General features: G+C 36.1%; 1 protein-coding gene across 3 annotated transcripts in view; it reads left to right on the top strand.

Annotated features, from left to right (window-relative positions):
• LOC149575362 (2-oxoglutarate (2OG) and Fe(II)-dependent oxygenase superfamily protein) overlaps window positions 1–21,365 on the top strand; it is a 221,279-nt gene that overhangs the window by 21,248 nt on the left and 178,666 nt on the right. Inside the window, exon 1 of one of the 3 annotated variants that reach the window (XM_089815132.1) lies at window positions 17,957–18,073. The exons of the other annotated variants lie outside the window; for them this stretch is intronic. Coding sequence (XP_089671258.1) covers window positions 17,972–18,073 — 102 coding nt within the window. The 5' untranslated portion in view covers window positions 17,957–17,971. Of the gene's footprint in view, window positions 1–17,956; window positions 18,074–21,365 lie in introns of those variants that run through there. 3 annotated transcript variants of the gene reach the window in all.

The raw sequence follows: 21,365 nt of genomic DNA, 5'->3' as shown, positions 1-21,365 counted from the left end.
GGAATCTTAGTTAGAGGTCACTAGTTGAAGATTTATGTTTGTTGTGTATTACGAGCACCAGACCTAGCTAAAAGTGATAATTGATCTTGCTAACTTCTTTGTTTGAACTTTATTCATCCTGTTGTTGATTGCTAAGAAGTTCATGAGATTTGACATTCATGAGATATGACATTCGCTCGCACATCCATGAGATCCAATAGATTCATCAGCGATTCGCTCATCTACATCATTGCAATAGATGAGCTCATTCTGACCTAGCATTTGCATTGTGAATCTAAGACCATAGTGCGTGACACATTCAAAATATAAGCATCCAGTAGAATCAACATTTGGTGTCAATTGTGTGCATATCGTCCAAAGTAAATTTCAGCCACATCAGTGGTGACCCAAGATCCAAAGTTGGATTACTGGCCTGAGTTACATATATGACTCGACACCACCCTTGCACTTGAGCATCAACAACTCACATTAGCAAAGCTCGTGCTCGCGTGATTGAGTCATTTCTCCAGATCGAACATTGATATTGCAGAGCATCAAACATCAACCAGATTTTTTGCGAACATTTCATCACACTATTACGATTGTTTGCCGCTAGAGACAATATGTCAAACGTAAATATCGAGCATGGATTGTGTGGGCTGGCTGGTGTGGAAACTTTTCAGGGCATTGGTGAAATGTTTGAAGCAACAATTTGAATGTGTGTTTCTCGGGAGATGCCCATCGAAAATAAAGTTTTTGCCGCATGGAGTCCTCTTCTACCAACTCGCAAGCCAACTTGGACTAAGTGCAAAGAGAAGCAGTGATTGACTCCATTGCACGGTGTGGTTAGACGTGTAAGAAAGAATCGGAAATGCCAAGTTGCATTTCAGTTTTTCCAAGGCAATCGACATGACAATTATTGGTCCACTGAAGGGCATGGTGAATGATCCTTAGCACCTTGAATTCTTCTTTGACAGACCTGTTGTTAGAAATTGGAGGGCCTATTGTGTTTGTTCAAGAGCCTTTGGATAGATAGCTCAAAGAAGGCCCTTCTTGTCAGCAATGAATTTGATGCTTGTGATAATGATGTTGGTGTTTCTATGATAAACTCGATTTGCAATTAGAAGTAATGAAGTATGTACATTGCTTTGTGTATGAAGAGTTTGAACCTTTATGATAACAATATTGTCGTTGATTAGACTTGACAAGTCTATGATATCATTTCTATGGATACCGTTGATATATAATGTATACCTAAAGCTCTAGTGTAGGAGATGAATATGTTTGTTCCTATGACATTTGCAACTGTTGATCATGTATATCACCGCTTCTGTTGCCACATATGTGATTATAAATCAACGTCGCTCTTAGCGATGTCATAATATAAGTATGAACAAAGGATGCATCTGATGGTAATTGCCAAGTAGTGAAGGTGTTAGTTATTCTAGGATTCAATGTCTCTCTATGCTCATGAAATGGTGCAACACTGATATGTGTATCACTCTATGTGCGACTGCTCCAGTATTGATATGTAAAACATGAATTGAAATTGTCAAATGATGAAGTTTCAGATATTCTGCTAGGCCTTTAAATAAAATGCGAAGCATGTAGGTGTGCATTGCCTTAATTGTAGACAAAGATGTCAACTGTTCGATGGTACTCATTGGATACAAGTACAATGGGTCCTATCAGGCATAAAAAGGCATTGGGTCCACATAAAATAAAGATTGGACAGAAGAGCCTACCAACAAATTTAACAGTATCATTAGTGATAGGGTTCAAATGATGGTGTCTATTGCAAATGATGTGGTTGCATCACCTTGTTGAGACAAACTATGCCACCAATTGTGGGTAAAATGAAACTGAATTCGGGTTTCTTCTGTTACAAAAGCCTTGTTTCTATTGAAATAAACTAAATAAAATAGTAGAGAAGCCACAAACACATGTATGATCCCTAATACAGAATCTCCTCAAAGAGGAAGTTGAAAAGGTGAAAAACATGTGTATCCATTGCTTCCTAGTTGGCACCTCTGTTTGATTAGTACAAACATTTTTGAGCAGTGTTCGTGAGATAAGTTGAAAGCCACAGTCAACCAGAGAAAGCACTTAACCATGAGTTTGTGGTTAGGTTTGAGGCAATAACAACCTCTAGATAAATTACTAAAGAAAGATGAATACTGTAGCAATTGATTGTGTAGTACACGAGTTCTTGAGTTCTATGGGAGGCCTTAGGGACTCTAATTATGATAATGATGCGATTCTTCGCTAGTGTTGAAAGCTTATTAAAATTTCTCCTGAATAATGAGATAAGTTCACTATCTCTTGATTATTACGTTTATTTGCATAATCTCTTAACTAATCCATGCTTGTAATTTAAGAGTTATTTGCTTTATTTTGCTCCTATTCTTTTCCTTGATCTCCACAAATGATTCTTTGCAATGAAAAAACATAACAGGAAGAAGTTTGCCATATGCAATGTGATGCAAAATTGCTCGACAATATAAGATTGGGAATTTTACATTGTGGGGGGAATAATAAACATTGTTTCATTCCCATTTGAACTATCCTAAGAAGGGAGATGTCAGAGAAGAGACACCATCAAGGATGTGCAAGGATGTTCTTTCGAGAAAAGAAGATTGGTGCATTAGGCATGTTACTAAATATTGTGCAGAACTCAATCTTATGATAGTAGCTCCAAAGAAGTTTTGACCTCAAATTCGTTAGTCATTTGAGGATCATGCTAGATAATGTGAGGCTCTTAAAGCGAATATCTTTGATGATTAAGAATATGAAGTATCCTTCTATATTAAGGAGGAGTTTGACAATTCATTAGAGGCAACCTTGGACAAAGAGAGGGAGTAGATAGAAAATATGCTTCAGTCAAACTTTTGATGATCTTGGTTTGTATTGATTCAGAGGGAGTAGACCATGTCGAGACGATTCTCCAATGATCATAAACTATAGCAGTTAAAAGACTATGATTCATGGGATAAAGGTTCATGTATGTAGGTTGAAAGGTCTTATGCTATTAGGATACCTATTGAACTAGGGAAGCATGAGATGACTTGCTGCCAGGAGGTCAGAAGAATGATAACAAATTCAGAGGGAGTCTAACACTTCATCTGAGAGAACCTTGTACTAAGAGGTTAAAAATGTTGATATCAGACTCAAAGGGAGTTTTGACACTTTATTAGTAACCTTGACAAGGAGATCAAAAGGTTAGTGTTTCTTCGTGTAGAATAATTTCCAAGTGCAATCTTTTGTATAACATTCTTGTCTATGAGAGATAAGGTTGAGGTGAAAACCTTATTCTTTGATATGTTTTGTCATGGATTTCATGACAACACCACATGATAATCCATAGTGATTGTGAACTTTTGATGTCATCTGAGTATGAGTTTGCCCCTGTGTACATCACGAGGGAGTGACGACTTCCAAATGATTATTAGTTGTATCTGTAGAAGTTATTGGAAATTGACAATCTTACAATAACTTAAATCATGATATACATTTTATGTAAATGTTGAAATAGATCATGAAAGGCTTTATCTTGTAAATCAACAACTAAGTGTTCGATGTCATTAAAAATTGACGGTCTATAAGTTGTTTGTATAGATATATGGTAGGTATTTGGTGAATATCTTGCCTTGATATTTTGAGAGGCCATTACCGTATTGAGTACTTGGTGGATATCAATTATTGATGTTCTGATAGGCCATTACTCAGAGTCATTGGTGTATATCATGTATTGATATTTTGTTAGGCCAATTCTCATGTTTCCTAATATGATATCAACATAGTATTTGTGAATATCGTGTTTTGATATTCTAAGAGGCAAATACTCATATGATGCCATATAATGGAATTCTTTTGATCAAAGATTTCCTTGATGTGTCATTCCTAAATATTGTCAATGGTATAATATTTGCCCATATGTTTATCCTCCCTAACTAAGAGGGAGTGTTAATGTTAGTGTAGTTTCAGTCAGATAAAATGCACTGAAGATATTTAATATATATACAAATATATTAAATACTTTGTATATATATATATATATATATATATAAGTCAATATCTTACTCTTTATCATGACAATAAGAAAATTTTATTGATAACTAATGAGAGTTAAAGAGGCATGTCACCGTAGAGACATGCCTATTTAAATCATATACAATATGCTTTGAGAAGGTAACAGAGACATGCCTCTTTAAATCATATGCACTATGCTTTGAGAAGGTAACTTGAAACATGCATAAAATCTACCATGCTATTACAAGTTACAACAGTGATAAATCTATTGAAAATAACAAAATGCATTTTTATTTGTTTGCGTTGGCTTGTTGTCCGGCTGCATACTACAATAGATTTATTTTCTATGACATTTTTCACTCAAATATTATGTAAACCTAGCCACTTCATCGACTCTTTTTTTTAGAGCTTAATTTTTTTGCATGTTATCCACTTATTCCATGTACCACCGTTCCAACTTCTCTTTAGTACTCATTGTGGCTATGTTGTCTACATATAGCTTTTTGAAGACATAATGAATAATCTTGCACTATTACAAGATTTCCAGGTCAATTCCTCTAGCTAGATTCATCCCTTGAGAATCAAACCCACTTCATGATTCCGTCTTGTATGGCATTTTTAAATCAAATGCTACTGGAATCTCCATATTTTTTTGAATTGCTTGAGTCTTGTCTAATTGGATCCCATGTCTTAATGTGTTTACTTTTCATTTAGAAATTTTTGTGCTCCATGGGGATGGGCCTCTTTGAATTTTGCCTTGTTTCGATATCAGGGACAAAATGGGGATGTAGAGACATATTTTTGCCGTCTCCCATGCTGTTCCCAAATAGTTCAAATCGGGGATTGTCTTGGTACACCATTTTTTGGAGCTAGAGGAAACGAGGGGATGAGAATCAGTACCGGGGAGGACATTGGTGTCCATTGTCCGTCCTCAGTATTGATTCCCGTCCCCTTTTCCCAGTTGGCACATGGATGGCAACTAAGGAAAAAAAAGCATTTAAAAAAAATTGTCTTTGATCGCGTGGGCCCCATGTGGCTTCTAACATATAATACTCTAAACCTTATATTGACCATTAAAACACTAAAAGTGTAAGGCTTCTTTGTTAGAAAGTAAAGTCCACCAAGATAACTGAGAGGGGGGAGGGTGAATCAATTATGCAATTAAAACAACTCTCAATATCCTTATTAATTCTGAAACATGTAAACAGTAGATGCAGCAACCACAGAAAAATAACCATACACAATAACACTGGTTCTGTTAGATAGGGAAACCTTTCATCAGAGGGAAAATCCCGGTGGGGATGATACCCACAAGATATGTACTAATATAAATGTTCTTTGTGAAATGATGGACCCTTTTAAGAGTCAATGAAATACAATCAGTACATATGAGTCCTTGTTAGGAGACTTTGAATGCCTGTTAGGAGACTCCAACATTGTTAGGAGCTGCGCCAACCCTATTAGGAGTTGAAAGGAAGACAGATGGATCCATTGTCCAAACAACTTCAGTACTATCCTAACCGAATAATACAAATGTACATCAGCAACTATCCAACAACAACTTCTTTGCCAAATACAGTTCCTTGTAAGCTCACCGTGCCTCAAACTAATTCCTTCTTTGATCCAATAAATATTCGCATGTAAGTTCACGCAATACATAACATAGATATGACTATATATCACACTCTTATTCCAAACTTTACCACGAGGAAATGACCTTTCCTTTATACCAAGTCTTGGAATAAATAATTGAGTCGGCTTTGAGGCTTTCCCAATTTACAGTAATAATATAGGACCAACTTAAGATATTACAATACACATTACATTACAATATCATTTTCCCAATTATAAGCAATTGATTGGCTTACAATCTTCATAACTCTTCACTAGCTGATCATCTGAATATGCGTGAATAACCACAACATCTTGAACATGTCTTCAAACTCTATCTAAGCTCGCTCAACCAAATTCCATCTCTGTTAGGAGATACAATCCAAACAACAGTACCTGCTTTCCAGAAACGTTGTTTGAAAGCTGTCTTCACCAAATCCATCATAACTTTGTCCAGTCTTTATAGTTCTATACGGGCTCTTAACTGTAGCATCTAGACATATTTTAGAACATAATCCCAAGTGCGCATATGGTGATCTTTAATCCTCGAACCATGTGAAGCCAACCTTTGTCTGCTGCTCTGTGTAATGTCCCTTTTTCTTTGGGACATTATAATTCCGTGTTGCCGGCTCACTTCACCTAGGTTTTAGGGGCGAAAGGGTTCTTTATGGGGTTTAGTTTGAGACTTGGCCTAGACAGTTCAAATTCCAGACTCATCAGAGCAGTTTTGGCAGGATGTTCGGATGCTTACTATTTTTAGTAAGTAGACAGAGCTCAGTATTTTCAGTACCTCAATGTTGGTTTGGAAGCATCTTGCTGAGAGCTTTCCAGTGAGCTATTACACATGCTCATCTAAGTTCATTTGGTCAGTTATTTTAATGCCTGATGACTATATGGTTTACTGACTAAGTGACTATTAAAGTTCATTTAACTTGTCACTTTATTTAAAAAAGGTATTATGTTCACTTAAGTGACTCAAGGACAAAAAAGGTGCTTTATCCCACATTGCTTAAAAAAGTGTTCATCACATTGGGAAAAGTGATAAAGGTACAACATGCTCCACATGGGAAGATATGAAGAGGATAATATTTATAAGCAAATATGAATCTGGGAGTTGGAAACGGTGATTGGTTATCTTTTCGAGGATGCAAACCTTTGAAGAAGCTTTGGGAGGTTGGACGCAAACCTAGCCTTCTTACAAGTTTAATTTATATTTCCAATCTGACTGTTTTACTGTTTATAAGATTGGATCATTTGGATAGTTGCATGTTATTGTATTGCAGTTGTATAATACAGTAACGCATTTGGTGGTTATTTGTGTTAATTCCTGGTTTATATATGTACTTTTTGAATATTGGAGAAATAAAACAAAGTTTTCTGAGTTTCCTTGTATGCAAATCTGCGGGTTACAAATTAGTTAAGGTTTCGAAATTTGTATCAAATATTGGTTTACTATTCGGATTTAAATTTGCAAGTATATATCATAGGTTTTTTGGTAAAATATCTGGAAAGGGATATTACAGTGGTATTAGAGCCACAAGACTTGCCATCTTGTGGGAAATAACAAAATTTTTGTAGACCATTTTTACAAACAACTGGTGTATCTCTTGAAGCTTTGTATTCAAGCTGCTCCATGTTCTGAAGTTTGTATATCAGTATATTTGCTTTGAAAATGGGATCTGGATAAAGTTTTTTTGGAAAGTTATGCGGCCAAAGTTATTAGAGGCAATTGTTACAAATTGTCTCACCAAGGCTGTACCTGATGAAATTTCTGAAGTTACAGAGTTCCAGAAGATGGTTTAGAAGTAATGGTAATGGAGGTAAGAACATTTGTGCAAGCTAATAATTTATAGTTTCACATCCACATTCTCACAGTTCAGAGATAGAGCAATTCCTGTCGAGTATGAGAGCTGTAGCCTGTATGTAGTGACCAAGAGAATAACATAGAGTGGATTTCGAATATTCTGGCAGAAGATCATAGTCCCAGCCCATCGACAAAGCTTTCCATGACGGCATCCATTACACACCGTATATACCTTGACGGCACTAGGAGGTTGCAGGAGTGATTGTCTTCATGGGTCGGGTGTGTAATGCCTTATTCACCAATCGTGGAGGGTGCTGATTCTGCTAACAATAGCCAGTGACTTAGATGAGCCACAGTAGCATTTGGAAGCTTGTTTTCCTCCACCCTCAATAGCAAGGAACTGTAACGCAACATGGGATTAAGGGTCACAATAGAGTACAAGTAGTTTGGTACAACCTAGTCAGTGGTTATTGTACAGTCGGGTATTACTAGTGTCTGGGGTGTACATGAGTTTCGTGGATTAGCATACAGGGATTTCGGCACCTATTCATCAGTGTTATGGAAGCAAAGCATGCTGTATTCAGAGTGGAAGAAGAAGCCTTTGTGTAAGATAGGTATTCCCGTGTGAAGAGAGATCAACGAGCAAGGAAAAGACCACGATACAGATAAAAATTACAGGTGTCTGGACAAAGATCTTAACAGTTAGGTAACTCTATATTGGGTTGAGAAAGCAGCTAACAGAATAGCCCTGTCGTATATCTTCATGTGGTGGTTATTTTTCCTTACGCGACTTCATATATATATATAGCTTGGAAGGTTGGGGTTACAGTTTTAACGTCACTGAACTTGAAGCTTGGCTCGCTGCATATAAAACTAGGACAGGCCTTTAATGTAAGGTTACTACCACCCACGTTCGACAGGTTGAACACGCGATTGGGTTGTGGAGAAGCAATTACATCGTCAGCCACCCTCCATTCGAAATCATGGGCCGGTCATACCAGGCATTGAGGTATTTACACTCACTCAAAAATGACTGGAAGATACTGGACATGGTTACAAACAACATTGCCTAGTCGGATGATACACAGGTCAACTTGGAAGGGCTTACATCTGTCGCTGATTGCAAGTATATACATTCACGGGTCTGTTACTACCTTGCCTTAGAAACTCCATTTTGAATAAATCTAAATCTAAATCCTAATAGGATATTAATGGTTGTTACCAACAAAACCTGGCCCAGTCTTGTGGGTACACACAACAATTATTGTTGCCTGCACTGCAAAAGAAAGAAGTGAGGAGGAACTAGTCTGCCTTTAAGACACACTTCAGCCTTGACTGTATGTTACATCCTTATAAATTCTTAATGTTGAATTGTTCATAGATACTATTCTCAAAATTTAAACATATAGTTGTCGGATTGGCATGATTATCATACTTGGTGCAATATTAGTGTGTTGGATACCATTTAGAAATCTGGTGGAAGGATTCAATTTCCTTGTGGTTTAAGCAATTTTCAGTATATCATATTTGCTAGTAACTTCTACAGCAACACTCAGTACTTAAATGTACAAACTGGACTTTATGATGCTTGTTTGACGAAATTACCAGTTACAGTTTCAGAATTCAGTGGTTCCTTCACTACAGCAGTATGCGTGCTAATTGTTTGATATAATACCTTGGAAGAATATTAGCAGTAAATATATGGAGTAAGCAGAACAGTCGAGTTCAACTTGTAATAGGTTGCAGACGACATTTGGGAGAAGACGTGAATGCTGGAAGTGTTATTGAGACGAGGACAGAACTCCAGTTGCTTGAAAACTTTACAGCGAATGCTAATCTCAGGTTTCCAAACTGATGCAAGAAGGTTCAAGAAGTTTTGCCTATTAAAGAAATCTATCCTTCATTGTTTCAAGTAGTTCAATCATTACTTCAGTATCATTCTGCTTTTCCGCAAGGTCATGAGACTTTATGTGCCTTTGCAGATAGGGCATGCTTGAAATTGGTGAAGGTTTTGGTTTCAATGCAGTGTGTACATTCATATCTCAGTGCAAGTTATCCACAGGTGATAGTTCAGTAGCTATTTCATACAAGCAACAGTATAACGCAGATCTTGATCAGTCTTTCAATACAAGTATAGAAAGACAGGAAGTTGTTGAAGACACAAAATATGGCTACAACAAACCTTCAAAGAAATAAGAATTCAAGGTACACTGGTGATGGGCAAGTCAAAGATCTTATGAATATAAAATTGAAGTAAGGAGACTGTACGATAATTATAACAAATTCCCGTCAAAACTTCAAAAAGAATTTCCTTTCATTGATCACATGGACTTTCAGCTAGACAAAACAAGACGGTTATGATAAGAAATAAATGCTATGATTTGGCTCGAGTTCTCCTTGCAGAGGACAGGTACAAAAATTTACATAAGGAAGCCATTGATCAACTTGATAGTAGTACTAAGAAGGAAGAGCAACCTTCGCATGATAAAGACACAAGTATACTAACAGGTAATTGGGAAACAAATGTATCTTATGGAGCTGTTTACACTAATCCTTCTAATGAGCATATTGATGGCCTAGGTAGAAGAGTTGTCCAAATCACCAACGTTGGCAACTCCCCATCTTATTTAGATATGGAAAACACCAACATCTTATTTGGTGACATGAAAATTAACTTGGAGGAATTTTATGGTGATACTAGACTGGAGATTATGTCAAGTTTTGAGGAGGAGCAAATGGACTGCAATGTTGGCAGGATAGATGATCTAGCACATGTTGAGTTAGAGAATATATCTGAAAATGTTGCCTCCCCAGGTGATGAAAAATCAGAAAATTCTATGGAGAACAGCCCACTTTTGTTTGCAGGAGATGGTCAAAAACCATTATCACTCCTTGACTTATTGGATATGCTTTTGCTCAAAGAGGACAAGATTGTCCAAGTGTTGACAAGGATGGATGATTCTTCCAATTTTATTCAAGATCTCATACGAAAGATTGTGATAGAAGAGAGGCATGGGAATGTATGTGGTGTCACAAGTCCTCTTTTACATACTATTTTTGAAACTCTGAAAATGATAAAATATGAGTACTTGCAACTATTAATGGATAGAGATTTAGCAATAAAATTTGGAAGGGACAAGGAGAGTGAGCTAGATGAGCTATGCCTTCAATTGAGTTCAACACATTATTCCATCCACAAAGCTGAAAATCAAATGAGTGAGGCAGCCACTTATGAAGAAGATAACCGGGGTTCAAGGGCACAAGAAATCACACAAATCATTGAAGGAATTCATAAAGTGGGTAGATGTGAAGGCAAACAATGTGATTCAATCATGTGTTCCCCGTTTGAGACTTTCTATGGTGAGAAAAATTCTATGGATCAGCAAGTTGATGAGTCTGAAAATTCTGAATTTTATGACATCAGCTGTACATTTTCACAGGAACACATGGTTAGTGATACAACAAGTGAGGATAATTCAGAGATTACAATTAATGGTGAACCTTCTTTTTACGAAGGCCTTGACGTAAGAAAAGGTACTTATGGTGGAGTAGGAAGTTTAGATTTATCTTTAGCATGCTTTGAGGGATTTTTCAGCCTACCCAAAGTTTTATCACCTAGCTCTTATGAGATGGCCACGACCTACTTGTTGATTGGTGATTGTACTTGTTGGTATATTCCAGCTATCAGTGATTTTCCTGCGTATATTAGTAGTATTTCTGCCAATTGTATTTGGCCTTCAAGGGTTAGTGAATTATTTGCAGAAGAGTGGGGAGAACACACATTATCCTACGTTCCTCATGAGTGGTCTACATTTTTTATTCAGCAGTATCTTGAAGACACCAACCACTCTTCCCTTTATCTAGGATCATGTTGATTGGGTGATCGGGTATCCAAGTTTTAATAGTATCTTATATTTGGTGGATTATGCTGTGTTATTACACAGTCACAGGATTATGATCTGTGTGATTCAACCTTCTGACACATCAAAGTTCCAGAGATTAAGATTACTTCGTTTTCACCAGGGTGATTTGGTTGTGGAGTTAGATTGGCCGGATCTGTCATTGTCATCGGTACATATATTACAGGAGTGGTACAGTGGTACAGATATTACAGGAACTGGTCAGTGGTATCTCAAACAGTGCACGAGTTCTCACTTGGGATCCAAGGGGAGCATCCCTATGTATTGCCTTTCATCGAGGAGCTAGGAGGAGAGTTTGGTTGTTATCATCTTGGGGTGGATATTGGTATATTGTTGAGCTCCCATCTTCACTTGACAGTAGAGACTCGCAGGGTCACTCATGGAGTGAGGCATTCATTTTGACTGAGGGTATTGGCACATAGGGCAACAACACATGGTAGTTGGTGTTCCTTTATTGTGAGACTTGGGATCCTGGCATTCAATTTTTCAGCACATTGATTCTTATTGTACTATTTCACCATTCCGAGTTTGAGAAGATGCATGCGAGAGTACATCGGTTGAGGAGTAGAACCTCATTCTCAAGGTGAGTATGGGATCTTGGCATTTGGTTTCTGCAGGTATGAGTGGATTGCTTGAGGGAAAGCAATCTTTGAGAGGGGAGGCTTTGTAATGTCCCTTTTTCTTTGGGACATTATAATTCTGTGTTGCTAGCTCATTTCGCTTAGGTTTCAGGGGTGAAAGGGTTCTTTAAAAGAGTTCAGTTCGAGACTTGGCCTAGACAGTTCTAGTTCCAGACTCGTCAGAGCAATTTTGGCAAGATGTTTGGATGCTTACTATTTTTAGTAAGTAGACAAAGCTCAGTATTTTTGGTACCTTAGTGTTGGTTTGGAAGCATCTTGCCGAGAGCTTTCCAGCGAGCTATTACACATGCTCATTTGAGTTCATTTGGTCAATTATTTTAATGCTTGATGACTATATGGTTTACTGACTAAATGACTATTAAAGTTCATTTAACTTGTCACTTTATTTAAAAAGGTACTATGTTCACTTAAGTGACTAAAGGACAAAAAAGGTGCTTTATCCCACATTGCTTAAAAGAGCATGCATCATATTGGGAAAAGTGATAAAGGTACAACATGCTCCACATGGGCAGATATGAAGAGGATAATATTTATAAGCAAATATGAATTTGGGAGTTGGAAACAGTGACTGGTTATCTCTTTGAGGACACAAACGCTTGAAGAAGCTTTGGGAGGTTGGACGCAAACCTAGCCTTCTTACAAGTTTAATTTATGTTTCCAATCTGACTATTTTACTGTTTATAAGATTGAATCATTTGGATAGTTGCATGTTATTGTATTGTTGTTGTATAATACAGTAACACATTTGGTGGTTATTTGTGTTAATTCCTGGTTTATATATGTACTTTTTGAATATTGGAGAAATAAAACAAAGTTTTCTGAGTTTCCTTGTATGCAAAGCTGTGGGTTACAAATTGGTTAAGGACCTGAAATTTGTATCAAATATTGGTTTACTATTCGGATTTAAATCTGCAAGTACATATCACGGGTTTTTTAGTAAAATATCCGGAAAGGGATATTACACTCTGCCAGTCTTCACAGAATAACCAGTATGTTGACATCAATGACAAACTTGTTATGAACGCAACACAACCATTGAATCATGTCTCCAACAATGCTAGGATACTCCCCCATAGGAATACCATCAACATTCATGCTAACAATCTCCCTCTTTGGCATTGATGGCAACATAGATGAAAAACATCTATGTTCCATGAATACCAAATGTTTCTGCTACAACTTCTTCTCCATTCATGCTGTTCATGAATGTAACCATCATGCACAAGGAAGGTGTTAGTCTCCCCCATACATCATCATCTTTTGAAATCCTCTCATCAATCAACATGAATCTCTCGCTAGAATGTTTTTCATGCGCTACTCTCCCCATAAGATGTCTCTAAACATTCATATCCAAGGATGTTTTTCATGTGTTACTCTCCCCCATTGACATCAATGACAAAGGTAACATTATGTCAATTCTCTAAGTATGATTTGCAATAAGCTCAAGTGTCCATAGACATTGTTAAATACTAGTTACCAACAGTGCTTCATGACTCAACTCAAACACATATACTCCTCCATAAAGGAAGCATCAAGCATCTAATCCAGATAAAAGAAATAGTGCTTTGATACCACTGGACTGATGCAATCTCTACATCAACTACTTAAAAGTAGGCTGGAGCATAACCCCGAGGATACCTCTCAAGTACTCAAATGTGTCCTTCGCCAAAGGTTTTGTAAATATGTCTGCTATCTACTCCTTTGTGCTAACATACTCCAATATGATCTCTTTTTCTGCAACTTTTTCTCTAAAAAAAAGTGATACTTAATAGATATATGCTTTGTCTTTGAATGTAAAATTGGATTCTTTGACATACTCATTGTACTTGTGTTATCACAATGTATGATAAAAGGCTTTGTAAACTCAATCCCAATGTATTTCAACATTTGCCTCATTCATATAATTTGATTACAACTGTTTGCTGCTGCAACATACCTTGCTTCTTTTGTACCCTGTGAAATATAGTCCTATTTCTTGCTTAGCCAAGAAACCAATCTTCCTCCCAAGAAAAATGCTCCACCACTAGTATTTTTTTGTCATGTACGCTTTCTGCCCAATCAACATCAATGTATGATTTGTCATACCATAATCCATAATCAAGTGTACCCTTCAAATATCTAAAAATTATTTTTATTGCTACATAATGTGTCTCTTTAGGATTTGCTTGCATTCTTCCCACAATTCCAATTGCATTAGCTATATTAGGTCTAGTGTGTGTCAAATATTGTAATCCACTAATCATAGATTTGTACTTTTTCTGCTCAATAGTAGGGGATTCATCTTTGCTAGACAATTTTTGTCCTGTTACCATAGGTGTTCCAATAAGTTTACAACTTTTCAAACCGAATCTCTTCAATAAGTCTTTAAGATACTTAGCTTGTGATATGAAAATACTATCATTGTTTTGTACAATATGCAATCCCAAGAAATACTTCATCTCACCAATCATGCTCATCTCAACTTCTTTCTTCATTTCTTTTGAGAATACTTTGCTTCATCATTGCCTCCAAAAATAATTTCATCCACAAATACTACAACAATTAGTAATCCTTTATCATCTTTTCTTAGATACAAGTTACTATTGTCGAGTAACATGGATTGTTTTTGCAAATGTAGAATCATAGCTGTTGTTATTGATGATTTCCAAATGCAGACTTGGATCTCATATAAATATGAGAGGAGACATGTCTCATGTGGTGTAATCATCATTTAAATAATATTATATTATATACAATAATATATATAATATAATATATATGTATTAGATAGAATAATATATATTATTAACATGGATAAGTATATATAGGAAATGATGATTACCAATAACAGTAATGAATATCAGATTGAATCAATCCGACTAAAGCTACAACTTTAACACTCCCTCTTAGTTAGGAGGATTGATATAGAACACATTATGCTCTCAAGTATATGAAGAGATATCATCTCACCTTTTATAACACACAATTGAACTAAATTCCATAACTTTAATATAAGCTTAAACACCACCTTAAGTGTGGTCTATAATAGTAACTATGTCATGGTGTTCGACCAGATCCAGCCCAAAGAACCATAACAAGTTGGTTATCATTGTGTTCGGCAAAATCTGGCCCAAAGAACCATGATGAGTTGGTTGTCATAGTGTTTGGCAAAAGCTGGCCCAAAGAACCATGATAACAGGTCTACCATTTATAAGATCACCACCTTACAATGGTTACCTTTTGTCTGTTCGTTATCATGAATTCCAACACTCGAGGACAACAATTTAATGAAGTCTGTCACGATAATAGGTCTACCATTTATAAGATCGTTATGTTACAATGGTTACTTTCTGTTTATATATGTCAATGAAAAATTGTCACCTTTCATTACATATCATATGTGAAATAGTAACCACCATAAACTCAGTTAGAGGGTGGTACAAAGGCTTTCATCACAATTCTCTCTCACAAAAAAAATGCATTACAAGGAATTTCACTTAGAACTTCTCCTTATAGAGAAGATATTGTTTACAAAGGATTGCACCTCAAAATTCTCCCTATGAACAATGATCCTGGGAAGTCAAGTCCTCTAGTTACTCCCTTAGAGTTTCTCTTCCCCCAAGGATTCTTGTCAAAATTACTCTAAATCTGATATTAATCTTCCGATTTTCTAGTGATAAGTCAATACTTCCTCATGATGCACTCAAGTGTAGGGACATCAAACCATATAGTCACACACATGTATTTCTAGAATCCATCTGAGTATCAATCTCCAAGCTCTTGTGTTGCCTTCAAAGAAGTGTCATACTCCCTCTTAATATAGAAGGATACTCATAATCTCAATCATCAAGGATGTTTTTTTCAAGATCCTCACTTTATCCATCTTGATCATTAGGGTCTTTGGAGCTACTATTATTAGATTGAGTCTGCATAATATTTGGTAGCTTATGTAAAGTACCAACCTTCTTTTCTTGTAAGAATATCCTCAAACATAAAGGAAAAGATCAAAGCAAATAACCCTTATAGTATGTATAGAATTACAAATAAGAGAGAGACTACAAAGAGTAGATAAATGTAAAAGATAAAAACAAGAACTTATCTGCACATGAAGATTCAGAAATTGTTGTTTTAGATTATTTGAGAATGAAACATTTCTCCTCTAAATAAGGTTCGAGTGGGAATGGAACATTGACTATTATTCCCCCTACAATGTAAAATTTCCACTCATTCTTATATTATTTGAACAATTTTGTATCAAATATGACAACTCCTTTCTAAGTTCCAACTTGTTCTTTTCGTCCAAACATTTATTTAGTTTAATAGTAGAGGTGAACATGTCCTTATATTTTATCAAATTCGTCCATAATACTCCAATAATTTGATTAAGTATGATTATGCCACATGAATGACTCTATAGCTCATACGTCAAGCTTCATTCATCAAGGAGAGACTCGTAGATGGTTCAAATGAATTCTTAAAAACTTCAATAACGTCTCACAACAACTCAAATTTCCTTATAGTAACTTCTATAAATATAAGTGACATCATTTACAAGTCATTATTTCCTCATGATGTACAGAGGCAGAGGCCCATTAAAATCACATCATCACAATGTATGAATCACAGTCCTCTTGATAGTGACAATTTATTGATTACTAGAGAAATCCATCTCAACATTGTTTACTCCCTCTTAATCAATAAGACCGAGATCACTGAAGATTAACTAAATAACATCCTCAGTCTTCTCCCTCTCTTTCAAGGTTACCAGAAATATCAACCTCCCTCTGATTCTCAATCTCCCTCTTTTTCTTGTAATAACATTCTCGGAGGAAAAGATCAAGGCACATAGGTCTCATAAAAAATATAAGAGAGATTTACTTTTATTACAAAATATGATACTAAAATTATACTCAAAAGAGAATACTTATGTAGACAAACGATAATGCCCTCCAGAAGATTTCTTCTAAAATTATAGAAAGGAATGTAATGGGTTTAATTCATATCCCTTGGTTTGCTGATTTTATTTTCTTCCAAATTAAACCATTTATCACTTTATCATTTCCTCCACACATTTATCAACTTATCATTTATACACTTTCATCTTGACTCAGTTATTTTTCATCTCACGACCTTCAAAATCTCTCCTTTGCTACATCACTATCCTTCCTACCATATGATTTGATGAAAATTTGGAGTTCGGAAATGATCTACATGGAGTTTTCATATTACCCCAATGTGAGTGTTTTACTCCTCCCCTATGCACACTCCCTATCCACCACATACTTGTACCAGAGTTCTCATCAACACATTTAATAACATTAGTTGTTGACTATATTAGATCTAAAATAATTTACAAAGGTCTATAATATCAAAACAAATCCAACTTTTGATCTCAATCACATTCTTATAATAATATTAGAAATTATAATACTACTTGGAATTAATTATTTTCTCCTAATAGATAATATTGGTTTCCATGAAATATAAACCTAATCTCATTCAAATATTAAACATCTATTGCATAAAAGTGAAAAATGAGAATAATGCATACCTTATATGTTGTCTTTCAACATACCTTTTCTAAACTCATAGGTGTTATTAATCATATAATATATTTATATACCATTCATATGGTTGGGTACTTTGGTGGTGTGGCAAGTTATCTTCGCCCAATGGAAATGTGAATTTTCTTTTCTTTGTCAGCTTTTATTTATGCTTTCATCCCATACAAGTCATGACTTTTCATTTTCAAAAGGCACACCTTTAGTTATATAAAAGCAATGTGACCCGCTGCTCCTAAATATAACTTGTAGTTAAATTACTGTATGCTATTTGAATTACAAAGTTGATGATTTTAAACTTAATGAATCAATCTTCAATGTTGTAATCACACAACCTTTCCTTCATTTCTGACGTGGCCCTGAATATGTTGTGGCACTGCTTTTTACAGACATGTCTCTGCTCCTTTATCGTGACTTCCTTCAACACCGAAAATATATTGTTCAAACATGTTGGGACGCCTCAATGGTATATCTGTAATCAACGTTGACTGGGTATTGATATGGCTGCTGTCAATCTCCAACACTACAAGTCGTCATGATCCTTTAAGTGTTCGTTCTCTCCTCCTATGTTGTTGAATTACATTTCTACTCACTGCTCCAATTTGGTTATGACTGTCATGTTATCATTGGCTTTTGTACATTTATTTGCTGCCTTGTCTTTTAATCACCCGATGGTACCTTGACATGGCTCATGCTAATAATCACCGTAAACCTTGTAAATCTTCCTCATTATTATTACCATGGTGCTTTTATTTTAATTAGCGCTGCTGTCTATTGCTATGGCTGAGCACTTCATCGCATCATCCCATTTTTATTCATTCTTTGACCACATATGTATCTCCAAATATATCTATCACTGGAACCTTATTTATAATGATTAGCTTATAAACTTTATTGCCATAACTCCATAGACGCCTTTGAATAGTTTATTTGTCTTTTGATTCACAATATATGTTGACCCATATTTGTCTCTTAACAAATGATATGCGTTTGTTGACCATCGCTGTGTTTACACTAATAGATGTTTCTGATCGAATACTGCTGTTGTGAATGTTCATGCTGAACATCGTTTTGCCATCATTTCTCTCACACATATTCAACTCAAAAAGATGTCTTTCTGAATGCTTGATAGCACCTATCTTGCTTCAACCTTCCACACTATCAGATGACATGGTAACCTTCGTGGCATGTTGTCTTCTTCTTTTGACCATCCATGTATATAATCACATATTTGCAAGTTTTAACACTGCCTTATTTGTTCCAAATATCATGACGACACAGTGTCTATTCCAAATAGGATGATGTGGTAAGTTCGACTACCACTTGAGCATTGTATATTGTTTCAGCTTGTAGACGCTATTTGCTACATTCAGCGTTCAAATAAAGGTTATCAGGCTTCTCTATAACATTACTCCTTGTCGTTGACTCATTATCCTCGTTCCATGGTCTTGTTCCATGTTATTTGTTTTGAGTATTATATCTGCGTATGCTGAGTGATGTGTATCATTTGTCTATCGCTGCTTTCAAATGACTGGGTGCTAGATCACAAGCTAATACAATGCATTCATATGATCAGAACTGATTCCATAGATTCTAACATGCTCAAGCTCAGTACTTTGGAGTCAATTCTTATTTTAAATCTGCACTTATTTTACATTTACAACCTGACTTTGATACCATGTTGAGTAACATGGATTGTTTCTGCAAATGTAGAATCATAGCCATTGTTATTTGTTTACCGTACTGGGTAAGGGAATCAATGCGTACAGACTATGGATGAGAACAGTAGAACTTCTTTCTTTATTCGCATATGCCAAAACATTACATTATGCTTGATAAGATGAATACAATGCTTCCCGAAGGGGGTATATATACTCACCGAAGGGTCTTTCGGAAGGTTCCCGAAGGAACTCGTCGGCACAAGTCGGCTACATGACAATTACCGAAGGGCCTGTTGGCTACATAAAAAGAACTTTCCTGAAGGGACCTGTCGGCTACATAACAAGAACCTTCTCAAAGGGACCCGTCGGCTACACAATATCTACCGACGACATACATCCCGATACACACCCTATTAGCCGATATTGACGACATACATCCTGATACTGACGGAGTGCATCTTGATACACTTTTTGCTGTCGAAATCATCCCCCCCAAAAAGAAAAGTCGTCTCCCTATGATGACACAACAAAAATCCAACTAGTGGTGAGTATTGCCGCCTGTCATGCAGGTGACCTGGGTTTGTTCCCCGGCAACGGCGCCAAATGTTTACTGTACTAGGTAAGGGAATCAATGCGTACAGACTATAGATGAGAACAACAGAACTTCTTCCTTTATTTGCATATGCCAAAACATTACATTATGCTTGATAAGACGAATACAATGCTTCCCGAAAGGGGTATATATACTCATCGAAGGGCCTTACGGAAGGTTCTCGAAGGAACTCGTTGGGCACAAGTTGGCTACATGACAATTACCGAAGGGCCTGTCGGCTACATAAAAAGAACCTTCCCGAAGGGACCCGTCGGTTACATAACAAGAACCTTCCTGAAAGGACCCATCGGCTACACAATATCTACCGACGACATACATCCCGATACACACCCTGTCGGTTGATACCGACGACATACATCCTAATACTGACGGAATGCATCTTGATACACTTTTTGCTGTCGACATTATTGATGATTTCCAAATCCAGATTTGGATCTCATATAAATAATAGACAAGGAGACATGTCTCTATGGTGTAATCATCATTTAAATAATATTATATTAACATGAATAATAATGATGTGTATAACAATATATATATATATATATATATATATACATACTAATATATATACGTATTATATACAATAATATATTTTATTAACATGGATAAGTATATATAGGAAATGATGATTACAAATGACAATAATGTATATCAGATCGAATCAATCCGACCGAAGCTAAAACTTAAACAACTATGTAATAAACCCGACTTGGTTATACTTTAAACAACATCAATTTCCTTCACTAATCAGTAGTTTGACATTTTGTTGAACACTTGACTAATAACCATAATCTTTAGAGCATATGAATTCTAAATGGATAGATGCATACACTAGATATAATGGATAAATCTGAAACAAATACTGATGCTTCTGTAGGATACAACTCTCAATAATCACAAGAAATTTGAGTATCTTTATTATGCAACAATAAGAAACATTGCAATTTAATACTTCAGATTTATCTTTACATGGCCAAAACAAATACAAAGGAACCTTATTTTGCAATGCGGATTAATCTTGCCTCTAGCAGAAATTTATCAATGTCCACAAGCTTGTAGAATGAACCGATCCACAAAAACATTAACTGCAGGCCTGTGAAATAAATGTATATCCTCCTTGCTCCCATGTGGGTTCTTCTTATGCAACTGCAGCCCTTGAAAAAATAAATTTGCAGGCTGGAGATATGAAACGTTTTCTCTCAAATGGGAATGACAGGCCAAGATAATAAATCGCATGTCTATAAACTTCAGCGCAGACCCTTGAAAACACACCCGTGACCACTATTTTGCTTAATTTCAAATCACAAGACCAAAGGGAAATGCCGCCTAGCCTCCCAAGAGATGTATTGGCTTGGTAAATGCCAATTGTGCTTGAAATGATTACAAAACTTCCCTCTAGATTGCTAACCAGCAGTTTACCATGCTCAGATTGTGGCCTCAAATCAGCTTGCAGGTTGGCAATAAATCCACAACCATTCACTTCACAAATCTCACAATTACCTCCAACAAAATCGATCTCCTTAGACACAGACAACACAATAGGAGAATTATATAATTCAGATCA

The sequence above is a fragment of the Cupressus sempervirens genome, chromosome 2 (assembly GCF_028749045.1).
Source record: "Cupressus sempervirens isolate cs-2001-9-10 chromosome 2, ASM2874904v1, whole genome shotgun sequence".
NCBI lineage: Eukaryota > Viridiplantae > Streptophyta > Pinopsida > Cupressales > Cupressaceae > Cupressus > Cupressus sempervirens.
The sequence above is the reverse complement of the archived record's forward strand: the minus strand, read 5'-3'. Positions and strand labels throughout refer to the sequence as shown.